Source organism: Ovis aries, chromosome 21, assembly GCF_016772045.2.
Source record: "Ovis aries strain OAR_USU_Benz2616 breed Rambouillet chromosome 21, ARS-UI_Ramb_v3.0, whole genome shotgun sequence".
NCBI classification, from domain to species: Eukaryota; Metazoa; Chordata; class Mammalia; order Artiodactyla; family Bovidae; genus Ovis; species Ovis aries.
The window spans coordinates 589033-612101 of record NC_056074.1 but is presented as its reverse complement, the minus strand read 5'-3'; the positions used below and the strand labels follow the sequence as shown (position 1 = coordinate 612101).

The window sequence follows — 23069 nt, the reverse complement described above, 5'->3', positions numbered from 1 at the left end:
AGGTAATTACTATATACGCATGTTCCCTGTCTTTCAGGTTCCCCACATTGGCAGACAAAATTAGAAGCAGCACAAAATGTTCTCTTATGTAAAGAAATTTTTGCACAGCTCTCCCGGGAAGCCGTTCAAATTAAATCACAGATCCCTCACATTGTGGTGAAAAATCAGATTATCTCTCAGCCCTTCCCAAGTAAGTGCAGCCTACCCTTTTGAGTGATAATTAAAACTTTGTGATTTGGGAGCCAGGACAAAGAGGGCAGCAGTTTGGGTGTGTTGAAGGAATGGTAACAGCAGAGAAGTAGTGTACAGCCTCTAACGACAGCCGTAACAGCCAGCGGAGTGTGCAGCCCAGTCTGCACTGCTGACTGTTCTGTGTCCTCAGTGGTGTCACTCCTGGCTTTAAATAATACCTGTTAAAGTTTGCCCTAGCAAACCTGTTATTAGGTAACGGTTGCTTTGAGGTGTCTATGCCAACACTATTTGTAGAAGATTTCCTAAGGTCCTCTTATTATCTAGATGAGATGTCAATTAGAAAATGCTTAATTTAAAAAATTTTTTAATTTTTTATTGAGGTATAGTTGATGTATAAGTTTCAGGTATACAACAGTGATTTACAATCTTTAAAAGTTGTGTTCCATTTATAGTTATAAAATAAAGATCCTTGTAACTTATTTTATACATAGTTTTTACTTCTAAAAGTTTTTAAAATAACATTTATTTCTTAAAAGTTAAGATGTACATAATAGGAAACCAGAAAAAATACAAGAAGCAAAAAACTCATTCATAATCACAAGTAGTTTTACCATTTGATGTGTCCTTCAAGGTCTTCTGTGTATTCTTAATCCTCTGCCCCTATGTACCCTTCCCTGCTTCCCTCTCCCCACTAGTAACCAGTAGTATGTTCTCTGTGTCTGTTTCTTTTTTGTTATATTCACTAATTTGTTTTATTTTTTAGAATCCATTTGTAAGTGATACCGTGCAACATTTGTCTTTCTCTAATTTCATTTAGCATAATACTGTCTTAAGTCTATTCATATTGTTGCATATGACAAAATGTCATTGTTTATGACTGAGTAAGTACTTTATTGTATTTATACATACTGCATCTTTTTTATCCACTCATCTGTTGCTTCCATACCTTGGTAATTGTGTATAATACTTCTGTGAACATTGGGGTCATGTATCTTTTTCAGTTACTGTTTCTATTTAGAAAATGCTTAATTAAATATCCATAATATCCTAAATTTGTGGAAATTGGATTTAAAATATTTTTCAGAAGCAGTTAGATTTAACAAGAGATCAATTTTTAATTAGCTCCACTTGTTTTTTTACATAAATTCTCAGTATCTTAGATTTTGTTAAGAGAATGGGTTTCTGGAGTGAAAAATTTCATCCTGATTCTCATGGGAACAGGGAAGGTCTTCTAGTCAGTAATACCAGTTATTAACTCTGTTTTATTTTTTAATGTAAAATCTAGAAGTAACAAATTACAGTTTCTGCTCACCTGTCTTTAGCCATAGCTGAAGGTCAGCAGCCGCATTGTAAGTCAATAGAAATTGAATACATGGGAGTTTATCATATTCATGGGTAGTCATTTTGGTGTAAAAATGTTAATCACAAAATCCTCCTCTTTGAGTTCAGAATGTATTTTTTGAAAATGGGCTGTGGTAATACTTAATGAAAACAGTTTGTGCTTTTCCATATTATAAGTTATTTATGTCTGTCCTGCTTATTTTTATAAATAGGCTTGCAGTTATCTATTTCTTTGTGCCATTCTTCAAATGATAAGAAATCCCCCAAATCTGCTACCGAGAAGCAAAGTCCAGAGGACCATCTCTATGTTCTAGAGCATAATTTGCATCTACTGATTAGAGAGGTAATGGAGTAAATGTTTTCTTTGCATTGTGGTAAGTGTACGTACAGCAGTGGAAGTACACAGCCTTCTCACTGCTGAGTCCTCGTTATTCATAAAGCAATGACATTCACTAGTAGTGCTGTGAAAGATCTTGTTATGGCCTCAGGGAACACAGAGAATATGAATATAGTCTCTGTGGCCAAGCATAGCTTCTATTCTGCAAGTTTTATAGAGAGGTGTAAGAAACGCATGCTAAAGGTTGATTCTGATTGGGTAATCGGAAAATGTCTTGCCAGTGCCTGTGAACAGGATTACTTGAATTATTTCAGGATGCATTCTACTTACAGGTCATTTAGAACTGTCCTGAGACTCTTTTAATAGGAATATATATTCCAGCTGCCCATGTCTCACCCCCAGATCTGGTCTGTAATGGTGCAAGGATCAGTGTTTTTTTATATTCCTAAGGGGTTCTATTGTACCCAGGCTTTAGAACCTCTAATCCAGGATATAGTAGAATAACTGATTGCATGTGTTCTGTCAATGGGACTTACTGAAGAATATTTATTTTTGTTTTTTATAAAAGTTTTAACATAAAAACGACAGCTGGAGAGAGACCCTTTTCTTTACCAACACATTTAGCCTAGTAGATGTTAGGAGAAGGCAATGGCACCCCACTCCAGTACTCTTGCCTGGAAAATCCAATGGATGGAGGAGCCTGGTAGGCTGCAGTCCATGGGGTCACTAAGAGTCAGAAACGACTGAGCAGCTTCACTTTCACTTTTTACTTTCATGCATTGGAGAAGGAAATGGCAACCCACTCCAGCGTTCTTGCCTGGAGAATCCCAGGGACAGGGGAGCCTGGTGGGCTGCCGTTTATGGGGTTGCACAGAGTCGGACACGACTGATGCAACTTAGCAGCAGCAGCAGCAGATGTTAGGAGAAGGCAATGGCACCCCACTCCAGTACTCTTGCCTGGAAAATCCCATGGGCGGAGGAGCCTTGGGGGGTGCAGTCCATGGAGTCGCTAAGAGTCGGACACGACTGAGCGACTTCACTTTCACGCATTGGAGAAGGAAATGGCAACCCACTCCAGTGTTCTTGCCTGGAGAATCCCAGGGACGGGGGAGCCTGGTGGGCTGCCGTCTGGGGGATCGCACAGAGTCGGACATGACTGAAGTGACTTGGCAGCAGGAGATGTTAACATGTTATCTGTGTGCCTAGACTACCTTTATGTGTGCCTGCAATCCATTACTTTCATGTTTCCAAACTGTGAGCCATGATTGGATCGAACATTGTGTAGCTAATATGTGGGTACTGGTTGTTGAAAATGGCTGTTCTTGTTACAGTTTCATAAACAGACGTTGAGTTCCATTATGATGCCACATCCAGCAAGTGCACCTTTCGGCCACAAGAGAATGAGACTTTCCGGTCCTCAAGCTCTTGATAAAAATGAAATTAATTCAATACAGTCGAGTGAAGGGCTTCTGGAAAAAATAATTAAACAAGCAAAGCATATATTTCTGAGGAGTAGGTAAGGACAAAGTTACTATCTTTCTTTGAAACTGCAGTCCTTTTTTCTTTCTATTACCTTATGTACATTATTTTTGGCATACTTTAATCTTTTTCCCAGGGAGAGGGAGGTGACTGCAGTATAAGAGTTTATGGTTGTAGATGGCCCTGTCAAGTTTGGGGAAGCCTTAGATCTATTGCCCATGTAACTTTTTTGTTTCCAACACTTGGCATTAAAGTTTTGAAAGATAGCTGAGTAGGAAAGTGCCTTGGAACACCAAACTTTCTATGATAACCCATCCATGAGCTACTTTTCCTGAACTGGTTGAAACCTTTTTTGAAGCTTTCCATATATTTTTCGGTTGTCCCGCATTTTAGGATTTTGGAAGGCACTCTCCTATATGTTGACTTATTTAATACTTTGCTGTGGGTCAGGTCGTGTTAGCAAATTTTTTACTGATGGTAAAACTGGGATTCAGAGAAGTTGTTCCACTTGCTCAAGGTTATACAACTAAAAGATTAGCAAAGTCAGTCTTCAGGCCTAACTTCAAAGCTCATTTTTGTTCTTTTTTAAAAAATTTATTTATTTTAGTTGGAGGCTAATTACTTTACAGCATTGTAGTGGTTTTGCCATACATTGACATGAATCCGCCATGGGTGTACATGTGTCCCCCATCCTGAACCCCCCTCGCACCTCCCTCCCCATCCCATCCCTCAGGGTTGTCCCAGTGCACTGGCCTTGAGTGCCCTGTTTCATGCCTCTCAATTGGACTGGTGATCTATCTCACATACGGTAATATACACGTTTCAGTGCTATTGTCTCAAATCATCCCACCCTCGCCTTCTGCCACAGAGTCCAAAAGACTATTCTATACATCTACGTCTCTTTTGCTGTCTTGCATATAGCGTCATTATCAACTTTCTAAATTACATATATATGTGTTAATGTACTGTTTTGGTCTTTTTCTTTCTGACTTACTTCACTCCGTATAGTAAGCTCCAGTTTCATACACATCATTAGAACTGATTCAAATACATTCTTTTTAAGAGCTGACTAATATTCCATTCTGTATGCGTACCACAACTTTCTTAACCATTCGTCTGCTGATGGACATCTAGGTTGCTTCCATGTCCTGGCTGCAATTGTAAACAGTGCTGTGATGAACATTGAGGTACACGTGTCTCTTTCAGTTCTGGTTTCCTTGGTGTGTATGCCCAGCAGTGGGATTGCTGGGTCATATGGCAGTTCTATTTCCGGTTTGTTAAGGAATCTCCACACTGTTCTCCATAGTGGCTGTACTAGTTGCATTCCCACCAACAGTGTAAGAGGGTTCCCTTTTCTCCACACCTTCTCCAGCATTTATTGCTTGTAGACTTTTGGATAGCAGCCATTCTGACTGGCGTGAAATGGTACCTCATTGTGGTTTTGATTTGCATTTCTTTGATAATGAGTGATGTTGAATATCTTTTCATGTGTTTGTTAGCCATCTGTAGGTTGTCTTTTGAGAAATGTCTGTTTAGTTCTTTGGCCCAATTTTTGATGGGGTTATTCATTTTTCTAGTGTTGAGCTACATGAGCTGCTGGCATATTTTTGAGATTAATTCTCTGTCAGTTGCTTTGTTTGCTATTATTTTCTCCCTTTCAGAAGGCTGTCTTTTCACCTTGCTTAGTTACCTTCGTTGTGCAAAAGCTTTTAAGTCTAATTAGGTCCCATTTGTTTATTTTTGCTTTTATTCCCATTACTCTGGGAGGTGGGTCATAGAGGATCCTGCTATGATTTTATGTCAGAGAGTGTTTTGCCTATGTTCTCCTCTAGGAGTTTTATTCTTGCCTTCTTTGTCAAAGATAAGGTGTCCATAGGTGTGTGGATTTATCTATGGGCTTTCTATTTTGTTCCATTGATCTATATTTCTGTCTTTGTGCCAGTACCATGCTATCTTGATGACTGTGGCTTTGTAGTAGAGTCTGAAGTCAGGCAGGTTGATTCCTCCAGTTCCATTCTTCTTTCTCAAGATTGCTTTGCTTATTCGAGGTTTTTTGTATTTCCATACAAATGTTGAAATTATTTGTTCTAGTTCTGTGAAAAATACTGTTGGTAGCTTGATAGGGATTGCATTGAATCTGTAGAGTGCTTTGGGTAGTATACTCATTTTCGTTGATTCTTCCGACCCATGAACTTGGTATATTTCTCCATCAGTTTGTGTCATCTTTGATTTTCTTTCATCAGTGTTTTATAGTTTTCTGTATATAGGTCTTTTGTTTCTTTAGGTAGATTTAGTCCTAAGTATTTTATTCTTTTTGTTGCAATGGTGAATGGAATTGTTCCCTTAATTTCTCTTTCTGTTTTCTCATTGTTAGTGTATAGTAATGCAGGGGATTTCTGTGTATTAATTTTATATCCTGCTACTTGACTATATTCATTGATTAACTCTAGTAATTTTCTGGTAGAGTATTTAGGGTTTTCTATGTAGAGAATCATGTCACCTGCAAACAGTGAGAGTTTTACTTCTTATTTTCCAGTCTGGATTCCTTTTATTTCTTTTTTTCTCTGATTGCCGTGGCTAAAACTTCCAAAACCATGTTGAATAGTAGTGGTGAGTGGGCACCCTTGTCTTGTTCCTGACTTTAGGGAAAATGCTTTCAGTTTTTCACCATTGAGGATAATGTTTGCTGTGGGTTTATCATATATGGCTTTTATTATGTTGAAGTATGTCCTTTTATGCCTGCTTTTGGAGGGTTTTTATCATAAATGGATGTTGAATTTTGTCAAAGGCTTTCTCTGCACCTATTGAGATAATCATATAGTTTTCATCTTTCAATTTGTTAATCTGGTGTATCATGTTGATTGATTTGCAGATATTGAAGAATCTTTGCTTCCCTGGGATAAAGCCCACTTGATCATGATGTATGATCTGTGTAATATGTTGTTGGATTCTGTTTGCTAGATTTTTTTAAAGGATTTTTGCATCTATGTTCATCAGTGATATTGGCCTGTAGTTTTCTGTTTTTGTGGCATCTTTGCCTGGCTTTGGTATTAGGGTGATGGTGGCCTCATAGAATGAGTTTGGCAGTTTACCTTCCTCTGCAATTTTCTGGAAGAGTTTGAGTAGGATAGGTGTTAGCTCTTCTCTAAATATTTGGTAGAATTCAGCTGTGAAGCCAGCTGGTCCTGGGCTTTTGTTTGTTGGAATATTTTTGATTACAGTTTCTATTTCCATGCTTGTGATAGATCTGTTAAGATTTTCTATTTCTTCCTGGTTCAGTTTTGGAAGGTTATACTTTTCTAAGAATTAGTCCATTTCTTCCAGGTTGTCCATTTTATTGTCATATAGTTGCTGATAGTAGTCTCTTATGATCCTTTGCATTTCTGTGTTGTCTGTTGTGATTTCTCCATTTTCATTTCAAATTTGGTTCATTTTGATTCTTGTTGTTTTTTTGCTTGATGAGTCTGGCTAACAGTTTGTCTATCTTCTCAAAAAACTAGCTTTCAGTTTTGATTTTTGCTATAGTCTCCTTTATTTCTTTTTGTTTTATTTCTGCCCTAATTTTTATGATTTCTTTCCTTCTACTAACCCTGGGGTTCTTCATTTCTTCTTTTTCAAGTTGCTTTAGGTGTAAAGTTAGGTTATTTATTTGAGTTTTCTCTTGTTTCTTGAGGTAAGCTTGTGTTGCTATGAACCTCCGCAGAGCACTGCTTTTACTGAATCCCATAAGTTTTGGTTTGTCGTGTTTTCATTTGTTTGTATCCATATTTTGATTTCTTCTGTGATTGTTGTTTATTCAGCAGCGTGTTGTTCAGCCTCCATATGTTGGGATTTTCAATAGTTTATCTCCTGTAATTGACATCTAATCTTACTGCATTGTCTAATCTTACCGCATTATGGTCAGAAAATATGCTTGGAATGATTTCAGTTTTTTTGAATTTACCAAGGCTAGATTTATGGCCAGGATGTGATCTAACCTGGAGAATGTTCCGTTTGCCCTTGAGAAAAAGGTGAAATTCATTGTTTTGAGGTGAAAACAATGAGGTGTCCTGTAGATATCAATTATGTCTAACTATATCCATTGTATCATTTAAAGGTTGTATTTCCTTGCTAATTTTCTGTTTGGTTGATCTATCCATAGATGTGAGTGGGGTATTAAAGTCTCCCACTATTATTGTTAATTTCTCCTTTCATACTTGTTAGCATTTGCCTTACCTATTCTGGTGCTCCCATGTTGGGTGCATATATATTTATAATTGTTTTATCTTCTTCTGGGATTGATCCTTTGATCACTATGTACTATCCTTCTTTGTCTCTTTTCATGGCCTTTATTTCAAAGTCTATTTTATCTGATATGAGTATTGCTACTCCTGCTTTCTTTTGGTCTCCATTTGCGTGAAATATCTTTTTCCAGTCCTTCATTTTCAGTTTGTATGTGTCCCTTGGTTTGAGGTGGGTCTCTTGTAGCCAGCATATATGAGGGTCTTGTTTTTATATCCATTCAGCCAGTCTTTGTCTTTTGGTTGGGACTTTCAACCCATTTACATTTAAGGTAATTATTGAAAAGTATGATCCTGTTATCATTTACTTTGTTGTTTTGGGTTTGAGTTTTCTACACTTTTTCTGTGTGTATGAAAGGTTTCCTGTCTAGAGAAGATCCTTTAGCATTTGTTGAAGAGCTGGTTTGGTGGTGCTGAATTCTCTCAGCTTTTGCTTGTCTGTAAAGCTTTTGATTTCTCCTTCATATTTGAATGAGATCCTTGCTGGGTATAGTAATCTGAGTTGTAGGTTTTCTGTTTCATCACGTTGAGTATGTCCTGCTATTCCCTTCTGGCCTGAAGAGTTTCTGTTGAAAGAAGAGTTGTTATCCTTATGGGGATCTCCTTGTGTATTGTTGCTTTTATCTTACTGCTTTTAATATTTGTTCTTTGTGTTTGATCTTCGTTAGTATGGTTAATGTTTGTCTTGCGGTGTTTCACCTTTGGTTTATCCTGTTTGGGACTCTCTGGGTTTCTTGGACTTGGGTGGCTATTTCCTGCCCCATTTTAGGTAATTTTTCAACTATTATCTCCTCAAGTATTTTATCATGGCCTTTCTTTTTGTCTTCTTCTTTTGGGACTCCTATGATTCGAATGTTGGAGTATTTAACATTGTCCCAGAGGTCTCTGAGGTTGTGTTCATTTCTTTTCTCTTTTCCTCTCTGCTTCATTTATTTCCACCATTCTATCTTCCATCTTACTTATACTATCTTATGCCTCAGTTGTTCTACTGTTTGTTACCTCCAGATTGCTTTTGATCTCAGTTATTGTGTTATTCATTATTGGTTGACTGTTTTTTATTTCTTCTAGGTCCTTGTTAAACATTTCCTGCATCTTCTCAATCCTTGTCTCTAGTCTGTCTGTAACTCCATTTTGTTTTCAAGATTTTGGATCATTTTCACTATCATTATTCTGACTTCTTTTTCAGGTAGACTCCCTATCTCCTCCTCTTTTGTTTGGTTTGGTGTGCATTTATCATGTTTCTTTACCTGCTGAATATTTCTCTGCCTTTTCATTTTGTTTAGATTGCTGTGTTTGGGGTACCCTTTCTGTAGGCTGGAAGTTTGTGGTTTCTCTTTATTGTGGAAGTTCCTCCCTGTGGGTGGGGCTGGACGAGTGGCTTGCCGAGGTTTCCTGGTTAGGGAAGCTTGTGTCTGTGTTCTGTTGGGTGGAGCTGGATCTCTTCTCTCTGTAGTGCAATGAAGTGTCCAGTAGTGTGTTTTGGGGCATCAGTGGGTTTGGCATGGTTTTGGGCTGCCTGTCTTTTAATGCTCAGGATTGTGTTCGTGCTTTGCTGGAGAATTAGTGTGGTGTGTCTTGCTCTGGTATTTGTTGGTTCTTGGGTGGAGCTTGGTTTCTGTGTCAGTATGGATGCTTTTGGATGAGCTCTTGTCTATTAGTGTTCCCTGGGATCAGGAGTTCTCAGGATTTGGATTTAAGCCTCCTGCCTCTGGCTTTCAGTCTTATTCTTACAGTAGCCTCAAGACTTATCCACCCATACAGTGCAGATGATAAAACATCTCAGTTAATGGTGAAAAAATTCACACTGAGGGACACCCAGAGAGGTTCACAGAGTTACATGGAGAAGAGAAGAGGGAAGAGGGAGATAGAGGTGACCAGGAAGAGAAGAGGGGGAATCAAAAGGGGCGAGAGCAGTCTAGCCAGTAATCAATTCCCTATGTGCTCTCCACAGTGTGGAACACTCAAGAGAGGTTCATGGAGTTACATGGAGAAGAGATGAGGGAGGGAGGAGATAGAGGTGACCAGGAGGAGAAAAGGGAGAGTCAAAAGGGGAGAGAGTAATCAAGCCAGTAATCACATCCATAACTGAAAATGGATACTGGAGATTAGATTCTTAAAGGTAAAAATTGATAACAAATACCAGAAAGCCAAGATTAAAAATCTAGAGTAGAGAATAGAGTCTCAAAAATACAATATTAAAAATACAAAAGAAAATCAATCACAAAAATTATTAAAAATATTTGTATGAAATTTGCTTTAAAAATAGGGTCTTTTTTTTTTTGCAAGGTAATAGTAGGTTATAAAAATGAAAATTAAAGGAGCAATCAAGAACTTGAAAAAAATTGTAAAGGGATAATAGTAAAAATATATCTAGGAATTTCTCTGGAGCTGTTGCAGGCAGTGTAGGGTCAGTTCAGTTTCAGATAGTTCCTTGTTTCATACCATACTTCTCAAAGTCTATAGGCCCCCTCCAATTCTTAGTTAACTATAGGGTTTTAATCTGTTGCACTTGTCACTTCCAGAGCAGTTCCCTCTTCTTTATTTCATTTGGCTTCCTCTGTTTGCAAGTCTCTTCAGTGTCTAATTTCTGCCCTGAAACAAGGAGGTGAAGGTGGTCCATTACTTAGGCTGACTTGTTCAGTTGTGCTGTGGGGAGGGAGGAACACTGCAAGCAAATACCACTGGTGTATGTGGGGAGTACTCACAGTGTGTGGACCACACTGAGTTTGCCCGAACTCATGGCATTTGCTGTACAGGTCTACACTGCTCAGGCTCCAGGGTGCTCTGCAGGGCACTGTCCAAAATGGGCCCTGCGTTTTGTGCACTTTCCAGGTCTAAGCTGCTCAGGTTCTCAGGTACTTCACAAGGGCACAGACTTGGTTGGGTCTGCGTTTTGTGCCCTTCCCAGGTCCGAGCAGCTCTGGCAACCAGGTGCTTGGTGAGCACACTCCCCCAGGTGGACCATGTGTCTTAATCACCTCCCTGGTCCTGGACACTTGGTTTCCTGGGTGTGCTGTGTATATCCTCTGGTGAGTTAATCTCAGGCTGCAACCCTCCTGGCAGGTGTCAGCCATCCAGGACACCAGGAGGACATGGTTAGCAACTAGGAGCCCACTCACAATTTGGTCAAGGATGCCAGGCCCTGGGGCTGAGATTGCCCCTTGGCTTCTGGCTCTGACTGTCGCCTACCTGCCTCTTTAACTCTGGCGGAGGGAGGAGCCGGTCTGCAGCCGGCCAGCTCTCCTTTGGTGATCGCTCAGTTCTTTGTTTTGTGAGCGGGCTAGGCTGCACCTTAGGTTAGAGCCCGCGCCTCCCTGTCCAGCCCCTGCTCCTGATGGCAGAGGCGAGTGTCTGGGAGGCTTCTCCGCTGGGAGTTGCGGTTAGGTGTGTATTCTGTGGGTTTTTTTTCCTTGCGGTTATGTTGCCCTCTGACATTCCAAAACTCCCCACAGACCCGCTGGTGAGAAGGTTTCCTGCTGTGGAAACTTCTCCTTCACGACTCCCTCCACAAGTCAGGTCTCTGTCCTTAACTCTTTTGTCTCTTTGTCTTTTATATTTTGTCCTGCCTCCTTTTGAAGTGAATGGGCTGCCTTTCTGGGTGCCTGGTGTCTTCTGCCAGCATTCAGAAATTGTTTTGTGGAAGTTGCTTAGCATTCAGATGATCTTTTGATGAATTTATGAGGGGAGAAAGTGGTTTCCCCATCCTATTCCTCGACCATCTTGGGACCACCCTCTCATTTTCTTTCCTCTGTACATCATTTACTAAAGGACTTGGCGTGATAGGACCTAAACAAAATCTTTTCCAAATGCCACAGGGTACTCTTCTGTTTCATTATTGGCACTTAGTAAAGAGGTCTGTTTACTTCTTTCAGTGATTTTGCCTTGATTGTACTCAACAGGTGAGGGCACACTGTTTTTGTGGATGACATTTTACTTTGAATTTTATTTTTCCTGTTAATACAGTCATAGCTTTATTTGTCATGGTTTTATATTAGTCTTTGGTCTCAGGATGGAAACTTTCAGTGAAATGAATTAGGAAGACATGTTGAGACAACAGCATGATACATTGAAAGGAGTACGGAATTCAGGATGAAAGATACACTTCAGCCAGAGTTCAGCCACTTGCTGAGTAATTTGGGGCAAGTTAAGGCAATGGCACCCCACTCCAGTACTCTTGCTTGGGAAATCCCATGGATGGAGGAGTCTGGTAGGCTACAGTCCATGGGGTCATGAAGAGTCAGAGATGACTGAGCAACTTCACTTTTACTTTTCACTTTCATGCATTGGAGAAGGAAATGGCAACCCACTCCAGTGTTCTTGCCTGGAGAATCCCAGGGACGGGAGCCTGGTGGGCTGCCGTCTATGGGGTTGCACAGAGTTGGACACAACTGACGTGACTTAATTAGCAGCAGCACTTAATATCTAATCCTCTCTCAATTGGGGTTAAAGGACTCTGGTCAAATTGAATAGTGGATACACAGGTTCCTTATAAACAGTAGGGTTAGGGTTAGATGACTGTTACTTTCCATCTGTACATTTCAAGTATAAAAGCTATTAATTAATTTGACTATGTTGTTAATGTTGCAAATTTCTGATTAACCGTAAAGTTAAATATTCCCTGAAATAAATGAGGGGCATGGGAAAAGTTATCTTTAAAACCATTTTGTTTCAGAATTGGTCTTCCCTGGTGGCTCAGGCAGTAAAGAATCTGTCTGCCTGCAATGCAGGAGACCTGGGTTAGATTCCTGGTCGGGAAAATCCCCTGGAGAAGGGAATGGCTACCTACTCCAGTATTCTTGCCTGGAGAATTCCACGGACAGAGGAGCCTGGCAGGCTACAGTCCATGCAACCATGGGGTCTCAGAGAGTCAGACATGAGTGAGCAGCTAATGAGTTTTAGAATAGTAGTTGTAATCTTGGAAGCAGCAAAACTTTAAAAAATGTTCCCTTTTCTCCCCTTAGGTATAGAAATTATGTTTTAAATGTATCGACCCATCTGTGTAATTCCATACAGTTAACATTCATATATTTTTATATACATCTGACCACTGAACAACACAGGATTTAGGGGTACTGACCCTCTGTGTTGAAAATCCAGGTGTAAGTTATGCTTGGCCACAAAACAGGCAGTTCCTCCATTTCCCAGATTTTCCATTCCTGGATTCAAGCAACCATGAATTATGCAGTGTTACAGTAATTATTTTGTGAAAAAGATTCTCTTGTAAGTGTACAGGTGCAGTTCAGACCCATTGTTCATGGGTCAACAGTGTATGTGTCAGGGCATTTTTTTTTTAAGTAAATATGGTATCATAAAATTTTATACCCTCCCTTCAAAGATATTTTAATAGCCATGTGATAGCCCATTGTGTGAATATTCCATGATTTCTTTTACTAATTCTCAATTACTATGTGTCTTTTTCTAATTTGTTGATATATGTTAATACTGAGATGAAAATTCTCACAAGTTTTTCTGCTGTAAAAATTTTTGGAGCACTGCCAGGGAAACAAATCACAGAAGAAAGGAAAGTTAAAAATGGACTGAAAGAAAGTAGTACTAGAGCAGAAGCAGGATACAAGAACATATAAAAACTGATATAAAAATCCCTTGTCCTCAGTAGCTATTCTCATCTCTTCCGTTTCCTCATGCCTTTTCCTTCTCTAGCCGATACAGTGCTAATATCAGATTTTAGACACTGAGGGTCTCAGTAGTTTGGTTAATTTACGTAATTTATGCTTTGTTTATAGGCGGTGGCTGTTCATTAGTGTGTATAAAATGTAAAGGAAAGATTATTGACTCTGGAGTTAGACTTCCAGGTTTTGTGCCCCAAACAGCTTCAAACTTTGGGCAAGTCATTAAACATTGCTAAACTGCTTTTGTTCTTTCTGAAGAATGGAGGTAATAATAGTAGTGTCTACTTTTGTTGTTTGTAAGGTTAAAATCATGAAAGCACTTATTACAGTATTTGGTACATAATAATCACCTGATAAATCTTATTTCTCACTATACTTATCTTTCTTGGGATATAGGTTTTAATTGTGCAGTAAATCTCTCTAGCTTTTCTTGAAAATACTAATTCCATGACAGTAATAGTTCTCAAGTGTAGGTATGTCCCAAGTTATTTGTTACCAGGGATCAAATACTGATATTTATGAATAATTTATATTCTTTTTAGAGATTAGATTAGTACCCTAGAAGTATGCCTTTCACTTGTGTTCTGGTAAGATTTTCTGAGTGGCAGAAAACAAATGGAATTAAAAGGAAATCAGTGTGGCCTGAGAATGTGTTGTGATGTGAAGTTGACAACCAGTACATCAGAGCTACATCTGACTTTTCTTTTAAATCTTTGCTTTTCAAATAGTGGTATTTTCAGAAAGTCGCCATCTGTTTTCAAATAGCCATAAAACTGATAAGCAGTTTATCACCTTATTATTTTATATGGTGACTATAAAAACTTGAACTTCTTTTCTTTAAAAGGACTGCTGCAACCATTGACAGCTTAGCAAGTCGCATTGAAGATCCTCAGATACAGGCTCATTGGTCAAATATTAATGATGTTTATGAATCTAGTGTGAAAGTCTTAATCACATCACAAGGCTATGAACAGATATGCAAGTAAGTATTGAAAAGAAGTTGTTTAATACATTAAGTTGCTTTTTATGTATTGATGTTTGAAGAATGATTACATCAAGATTTGGGGTTTTATTTGATAGGGAAGCATAACATTCCAGTAAATTATTTGAGCTGTAGAGTGTTTTTAAAAGTAAGAGATAAGGACTTCCATGATCGTCCAGTGGTTAAGACTCCATGCTTCCTCTGCATGGGTCATGGGTTCTGTCCTTGGTTAGAGAACTAAGATCCCACATGCCACATGGTGAGGCCAAAATATACAGGGAAATAAAAAATGACAGGTAAGAATGTCGAAAATAGTTTCTATTTAATAGTCTCTAGTCACAGAGACTATTTACATAGTCTCTATGTAAGTGCTGCATATTTGAGCTATGGTCAGGAGTGAACCCCAGCACTGAGCGGAAAGCTTCCATGCTTCCTCAGACTCCGATCCACTTCAGTTCTTGCCTGGAGGCCATGGCCAGTCTCGGGTATTTGAAGTGAAGGGGGTCGTTTATGTTAGAGCCCATACTTTCCGTAATGTTTAGCCTAAAACAACCCTTGTGTCTATTCCAGTTCAAGATTGTGCCCTTAATGACTTCTGTCCCCAGCATTCCTAGAGGAGCTGTCTACTTGATTTACGTTCATAAATCACAAGTTAATACACAGATAGTAGATTGGTTGTTTTCAGTAGTGGGATGTTGGTGAAGGTGGTCAAAAGGTACAAACTTACAGCACTAAGGAGAGGAAAAGCAAAAATTGATCAACTTGGAATTGTTTGCATCTACAACTAAGATGAAACAACTGTGGGATTATGGGCATTGACTCCAGCATACACCTTTTAAACTTCTGTGAAGAGAAGTCAGTGTCAGGACAGGAGAGAAAGTGGAAGGAAGTACAGAATGTCCTTACCTACCGTCTGTAGCTGGTAGGGTCATCTTACACTTTTTAAAATGGAAAGTAGTTCTCTTTCTTAGAACCAACCCCCAACTTCCTGTCATTGAACATTTTAATTGGATGCCAGAACAGTGATTTGTACTAGTGCAACCGTGTCTATAGGATAAAGTCCTCCAAGCGTAATTGCTATGTCAAAAGATGAGGACATTAAAGATTTTCATTATTGTTACCGATTTGGTTTTCTTTCTTCTTCCTTTTTAAAAATTCTTTCTTTCTTTGGCTGTGTTGGGTCTTAGTTGTGGCACTTGGGGCCTTTGTGCAGCATGTAGGACCCTTCTGTGGTGGTGCTGCTGGTGTGCAAGGTTCTCTCCAGTTGTGGTGCGTGGGGTCAGTTGCCCCACAGCATGTGGGATTTTAGTTCCCTGACCAAGAATTGAACCCCAGTTCCCTACATTGGAGGAAGGATTCGTAACCACTGGACCACCAGGGAAGTCCCCTGATTTGGTTTTCAGAGTAATTGCCACGTGTATGCGCCCACCAATAGTGATACAACTTTCTTTTTCCTTATACCTTTGTTTAAAAAAGAAGATTCAGAAATGTGGTTAGATTATAAGTCTTTTTCTTCTTTAAGCCTTGTGAATTTTGCTTTTTTTCCCTTCAAAAGAAATGTATAAACTTTAATTCATCAAAATTACAGTTTTATATAGTTACCAAAATGTTTTTTATTCTTAAATATTTGCTGTAAAAGCAAAGTTAGGAAAAAAGAGGTACTGTCAGATGTGGAAAGCTATAATGCTGTTTTTTTCGGCATTTGTTCACCTGGATTATTTGAGGAGTTTTGTGTTTCTTGTACGTATCATACGCTAAAAATTTCTGAACTGACTTGGAAGAGATTTGTGACCTGTATATGTATATTCATTGGCTATTTTATGAACTTGTTTGACCTAAGCTGAGTTAGTAGAGCATACATATTTTGACTTGTTAGCTGATTATTTCAGAAGAGAGTGAAAAGTTAACCGTTTTTCCTTTCTGTATGAGAATTTGACCTTTGGCTAACTCTCACTCTAATTACCTAGTAACTTGATAAGGAAAGATGCCATGTGTGTTACTAGGCAACACTGCTTATGGCAAAAATGATCCCCAGTTGGTAAAATGGTTCTGGACTGGGAGGAATTACAAGCGCTTGCTGGGGGCGGCTTTGGATGTCCCAGGGTGGGGTGAGTGTTATCAGTGGGCCGAGTCTCCTGCGGGGGCCCTGGAACGCGGGTCTGTGAAGCTGTTGCAAGAGCGCATGGCTCCTGTGAGGACCCAGGTATTTGGGTCAGGGCAGGCCTCACACGCTCGCTCTCAGTGCACATCGCTTCTTATTTAACACAGGTGTGTGGCTGCCGTGTTGACGGCCTCAGGGTCCTCCGGAGAAGAGGAACAGGGGCTCTTGGCAGGGTGACAAGCTGTGCTTCCTGCCCCACATCCTTCTGAGTAGACTGGTGGTCCGTGACCTATGGTGTCAGTAGTTTAGTGGGAGTCTGATAGTTTTCACTGAACCTGAGGAAACTCTTCCCCGCATTGGTCTTGGTATAGATTATCAAAACTGTTGTATTGTTTTTCTTTGCTCTAAAGGTTCTTGACATTTGTATAAGGTAATTTTGGACATTTCTGATTTAGTGTATGTTGTCTATAAAGGTCCATTCAGCTGCAGTTGAATATTGGAGTTGAGCAGATCCGGGTCGTGCACAGAGACGGGAGGGTGATCACACTGTCTCATGAGGGCCAGGAGCTTCAGGACTTCCTTCTGTCCCAGGTAACACAGCTCCTGAGCCCTTTCCACTCTACCCCTTGAAAGAACAATGTCGATAAGAAGTAACATTATTTTTTAAAAGCCGTTTCTTCCTGCCAACTAATTTCTAGTGCAGAGCTTCCTGGGTAGCTCAGTTGTAAAGAACTCGTCTGCCAGTGCAGGAGACACAAAAAGATGCAGGTTTGATCCTGGATCAGGAAGATCTGCTGGAGCAGGGCATGGCAACTCTTCTTGCCTGGAGGGTCCCCATGGACAGAAGAGCTTAGAGCGCAACAGTCCAGGGGGTCACAGAGAGTCTGAAACAACTGAGCGACTAAACGATTTCTAGTGCACATTTTACCACCTTTTGGCTAATTGAAAATGTTGATAAACTGTCCTAGGTTTGTTTCAGCTGTTCGTTTGTATTTAAGATGCATGACCAGTTTTGAGACTACCAAACTTAAAATTTCTCCTGTTAGCTGAGATTTACAACACCTCCAGGACCACGTGAAAGTGAAGTATTAATCCAAGAAAACCAGAGAAAGGATGATCAAATACAAAACTATAGTATCCATTCTCCATTATGATGAATGGAACACTTTATGCATAAGCCCTAGGACAGCGTTCCTCATAGTAAGGGACAGTATGGAAAGCATTGAGTTCTAGTACCAGCTATACCGCAGACTTGCTTTGTGACACTAGGCAAGTTTTTTGACCTTTTTTCCTTTCATCTATAAAGTAAGAAACATATTTTTCCTACCTTCTTCATGGAGTTGTGATGATCCATTGAAATACTGACTTATGGGATAAAGGGTCGGTTTTTGAAATGCTAATATATCTTTCACATGAAACACATATTTATATTTTGCAGAAATTTTTACAAAAATACTGACCCTCTTCATCCTAGAAGCAGTAATCTGTTATATTGATTGGCCTCTGTGGTGCCTTTATTTAAAGGGCATTTGTGATGTATGGCAGCTCTTGGTTGATTGTACCTAAAATAGCTTTGGTTAGCTTAAGAACATGTGCAGAAGTCTAATAAAAGCCTTTTAAAGAACTTCCAGAATTGCTAAGAAGTCTAGAGAATAAGGCTTGCGAATGGCTCAGGATCAAAGGAAGCTGGATGTGAGAGCCACGGGCAGGTGGGGCCCCTGCTGCTGCATCCCAGCACCACCACCCTCCTTGTCAGTGGCAGGCGCACTCTTTATTGTCCTGTGCATCCGTCAGGTCTCTCAGGGTGGTTTCAGGGTTGTCTCTTTACTAAGGATCAATATAAAAGCTGTTAGTGTGACAGCCTCCCAGAACAAACTAGGTTGGAGAGTGGACTTGACAGGGCCAGTGGAAGATACTCAGCTACTCTGCTGTTCGAATGTTCCTCCAGACTCAGTGATCCAGGTGGGAGGCTCCAGCTGGCCAAGTTCAGCTTGTGGGCTGTGTTCCCACTGCCAGTGTACAGGAAAGCAAGTATCAGGCTATTTTAGCTTCTGCAGTGGAAGGTGGGATCTTGTTCCCTTGCCCCCGACAGAGGAGAATTCCTGAAACATAAGATAGCGTTCCTTTGCTAGGCAGTGAAAACTCCAATGAAAGTTCACTTTACAGTCATGATGTCAAGTTACTGCCAAGTAAATACCTGTTCTGATTGTCAATGAAATTTCCTTTTTCATCTACAGATGTCACAGCATCAGGTGCACGCAGTTCAGCAGCTAGCCAAGGTTATGGGCTGGCAGGTCCTGAGCTTCAGTAATCACGTGGGACTGGGGCCTGTAGAGAGCATTGGCAATGCCTCTGCCATAACCGTGGCCTCCCCAAATGGTGACTATGCTATCTCAGGTACTTTCTACTTCTCTGAATGTAAAGAGACCTTTGGGAGTTTGGCCTTTTCATTTAGCTTTAGTAGTTACCATACATAAGAGTAACTTAACCTCTATAGTAGGTGAGTTCCTTTATTAATTATGTTGAGTATTTATCTCATCATAGCTATTATTCAGAGCAACAGGTTATTTTTAAGTAGTTATAAAATATGTTTTGCTTGGCAACACATTTTCCTAGGAGATTATCTGAAAAATGCCATCAGCATTATTACTCCTGCCTTAATTAGGACTCACTTTCACTGCTGTGGACCCAGGTTCAGTCCCTGGTCATCTAAGATCCCACATGCTGCATGATGGGGCCAAAAATTTTTTTTTAAGTTTATAAATACACTGCTGCAAATGTGCAAGAAGAATAGTATCTGATCCTAAAGATGGTCAAGAAATAGAACAGAGAGGTGTTTTGTGAAGCACCTGCCATGAATGGGGCACTTGGATAGGCATGTATACATTTTGTCTTGTTGAAAATTATATATCGTTTCAGTGTGATCTTCTTTAATACTTGCTCTAAATATTTGAAAGAGTAGGTAGTTAGACATTCTTCCCCACAGGATCACAGCTTGTAAATCTGTAGGCTTGATCATTGCAAGACCATTATAGATAAGAATTTCTAAATACCCTTTCTTCTTGCCTGAGTTATAAAACCTCATTAAAACCTACAGTTCATATTCAGAATAATCTTTCATCCATCCTTTCCAGTTCTGATTTTGAACATTTGACTTTCATCACATTGTGGGTGTATATTAACTAAGTTGTTAAATGATTAGGTTATCAAGTATTTTAGGAAAAAAAATGATGTTCTGAAAATATATAGAACATGTGATTTTCCTAAACCAGCACTCATCTTTGCCACATTTTTATATTACAAACATTAATTCATAAATATTTTTACCAGCCTAGTATCTATAAGGGGCTTTCCAGGTAGCACAGTGGTAAAGACTCCGCCTGCCAGTGCAGGAGATGCAGGAGACGTGAGTTTGATCCCTGGGTTGGGAAGATCCCCTGGAGCAGGAAATGGCAACCCACTCCAGTATTCTTGTCTGGAAAACTATACATGGATAGAGGAGCCTGGCTGGCTACAGTCCATGGGGTTGCAAAGAGTCAGACACTACTGAGCACATGCACAAATACACACAGTATCTATAAATTAGTAAATTTTATTTTAGCATATTGAACCTGAAAAGTATTTTTAAATAAGCACTTTCAAGTTGGTAGACAAGGCTTTTTATGCTCATGGAAAGTGAAGTTGTGTGATCTTTGTTGTTTCTAGCTTGAAAAATGAATATATTGATATTTTGGTTTCGCTCCACAGTTCGTAATGGCCCTGAGAGTGGCAGCAAGATTATGGTTCAGTTTCCCCGTAACCAATGTAAAGACCTTCCAAAAAGTGATGTTTTGCAAGATAGCAAGTGGAATCATCTTCGTGGGCCATTCAAAGAAGTTCAGTGGAATAAAATGGAAGGCCGAAACTTTGTTTATAAAATGGAGCTGCTTATGTCTGCACTTAGTCCTTGTCTACTGTGATTTTTTTTTTCTGGACCAGTTTCCAGATTTTTTTTTCCCCAGAGAAGCTTCCAGAAACGTTAAGGAATGTTTGCAGATCAACAATAAGCACAAAGAAGAGGAATCTTCTAAAGAAATATTGTTTTTAAAAAATAATAAGTAGCAAATGTTTGCTTGGCATTTTGAAACCTTTCACTTTATAAGTGATAAGTGCTTTAAAATGTAAAAGTTTATGTACAGTTATAGGGTATACAAACATGAGAGATGTACTTTTTTTATGTAGTTGACTTGAAATATTACTAACATGGATTGACATTAGCTTTTTAAAATAATCCCTTTGATGTTGACATCAAATAAAGATTATGGTTAAAAATTCCAGACACTCTGAACTCTTAACCTAAATGAATTATGTCATATCATTCCACTGTTTGTTATTGCTTAAGAATATTTAAACACTCTTAAGACCCAGCTTTCATACAGGAATTCCCTCACAATGAGAGGAGCAGATCCTTTCTCTTAAGTGCAACAAAGTACTTTCCAACCAGTGGAGCCTGTCCTGCCCTCCCCACTGCTGCTATTGCTGCTGCTGCTGCTAAGTCACTTCAGTCGTGTTCAACTCTGTGTGACCCCATAGAAGGCAGCCCACCAGGCTCCCCCATCCCTGGGATTCTCCAGGCAAGAACACTGGAGTGGGTTGCCACTTCCTTCTCCAATGCATGAAAGTGAAAAGTGAAAGTGAAGTCGCTCAGTCGTGTCCGGCAGTCCATGGGGTCGCTAAGAGCCCTCCCCACTAGACCTATTAAAACCAGCTCTTGTGTTAGTGGATAAAGTACTTTTCCCTCTGATTGTCTTCGTTACGCATGCCTGGGTCTCAGTCCGCTGAGAAATTCCTTAGAGCTCCACCTGAAGGCTTAGAAGGCAGATAGTATTGTATCTTTAGGGTTTCTTCCATTTCTCCTTCGTCTTTTTTCCCACTTGAATGACCTCATTTGCCTTGCTCTGCTCCTGCCTTACCCTGACCTTGGCAGTCCCCAGCCTCAGCCAGCAACCCTGGATTGCTTCTCATTAAAGATTTGTTCCGTCTTATTTCACTAGGTCTCTGCATTTTCCCAGGAAAAGTACTAATGGATTAATGGAATACATTTTGCAAAGAACAGATAACATGATTTAGAAATAGTGCCCCAGCCCTAAAATGTGTCTGAAGAACTTCCCTTAATAAGAAATTTGGGCTTATGGGCCTTTTGGTGCCACTAAAAATAATCTGTAAGTAATCTGTAGTTTCCTTATGAGGAAGGCTTTCAATTTTTAAAAGATGGGTATCTTAATAATTTATGACTGAAGTAATTAGAAATCCTTTGTATTTCTCTTTTAAAAGATAAGTGGAGCTTGTAAGCCATGAAATACCATAATACTTTTGTGTTTTTGTGTGCTTTTTGCCTCTGATTAAGCTGCATTTTTCTATCCATGGAAATTAAAAGGTTAATATAAATCTGCAAGTATTTTAAAATTTTCCAGTGCTTTCTAAGTTATGGTGTCCCAAAAGTTGCTTTGCAAAGTATAGGAAGCTAATCTGTACACATCTCCTCACATATGGAGTCTTATGAAGGCTCAAACTACAGTACAATGAATCTCAAACTTTCAGCAAAGGACTAGTTTTTATTATTTTTTTCATTTCCATCCTTTGCTGATTGATACTTTTGGTAAAATACAGTTAAGTGATTTATTGGGGGGACTTCCCTGGTGGTCCAGTGGTTAAGAATCATTCAGGGGATGTGGGTTCAATCCCTGGTCAGGGAACTAAGGGGCAGCTAAGCTAAGCTAAGCTCATGTGTCTCCACTGCGGAGGAGCCTGTGTGCCACAGCTGAGCCCATGTATTCTAGAGCCCATTGGTCACTACAAGAGAAACCCACATGCCACAACTGGGAGAGAAGCCCGTGAGCCCCAACTAGAACCTAGTGCAGCCAAATTTTATATATATATATATATATATATATATATATATATAATAAAAATCGAATTACTAGACAAATCTAAAAAGATATAAAATGAAAGCCCCCTCTTTATTATAGTGGACATAAATTGAATGTCAAATACAAAAATGTTTGAATGTTTTATTTTGTTTCTATGATGATCTTGTCACAAGGACCAGTCTTGGAGTAGAACGGATGAGAATATGTGCATAATTACCACCCACTCACGTATACTTCGTCGGAATGGACAGGGGTGATCAAAGGCCTTCCTCACCCTGTTGTTCTAAGGCACGTTCAGAGATCAGTCACTTCCTGTCTGAGAGGAGTGGAAGCTAAGGTAAGCATGGGAAAGTGGCTGGCAGATCAGTTGTGGTGGCAGTGGTTCAACCTGAGTTACCCATAGTTGGAAGGATGTGCTGTGGCCTTTGGGAGAGAGGTTGGAGAAAACCAATTAGCCCCTCACCAAGTGTTTAATAGTTGGCGAAAGAGCTGTGTTGGAATGTTGGCTCTACTTCTGCTTAGCTGTGTGCTTGGCAGTGTTATCCTCTTTGAAGCTGTTTCCATAAAATAGGAAGAAGGAATGCCTCTGCTAACCACAAGGCTGGTTCAAAGGCTTAGTTATGGTTGGTGATAGATACTAAATTCTAAGATGTGCATATGTAAAACATGAAGCAACTGTAAAAACCCAGCTAATTATGAGGCAGGAGGCAGATGGACCCCCCTCCCCTGCCAGGGTAAAGCAGTTGGAGATTCATTCCCTATTGACTGAAACTCCCAAGATGAGAGCAGCTTGATGATTAAGGGAGGATGCTGGCCTT

General features: G+C 39.7%; 1 protein-coding gene across 1 annotated transcript in view; it reads left to right on the top strand.

Annotated features, from left to right (window-relative positions):
• MED17 (mediator complex subunit 17) overlaps positions 1-20658 on the top strand; it is a 28940-nt gene extending 8282 nt beyond the window's left edge. Inside the window, exons 6-12 of the mRNA XM_012101554.5 lie at positions 38-190; positions 1746-1876; positions 3202-3386; positions 14104-14241; positions 16816-16933; positions 18580-18739; positions 20090-20658. Coding sequence (XP_011956944.4) covers positions 38-190; positions 1746-1876; positions 3202-3386; positions 14104-14241; positions 16816-16933; positions 18580-18739; positions 20090-20301 — 1097 coding nt within the window. The 3' untranslated portion in view covers positions 20302-20658. The remainder of the gene's footprint in view (positions 1-37; positions 191-1745; positions 1877-3201; positions 3387-14103; positions 14242-16815; positions 16934-18579; positions 18740-20089) is intronic.
• Positions 20659-23069: the final 2411 nt, after the last annotated feature.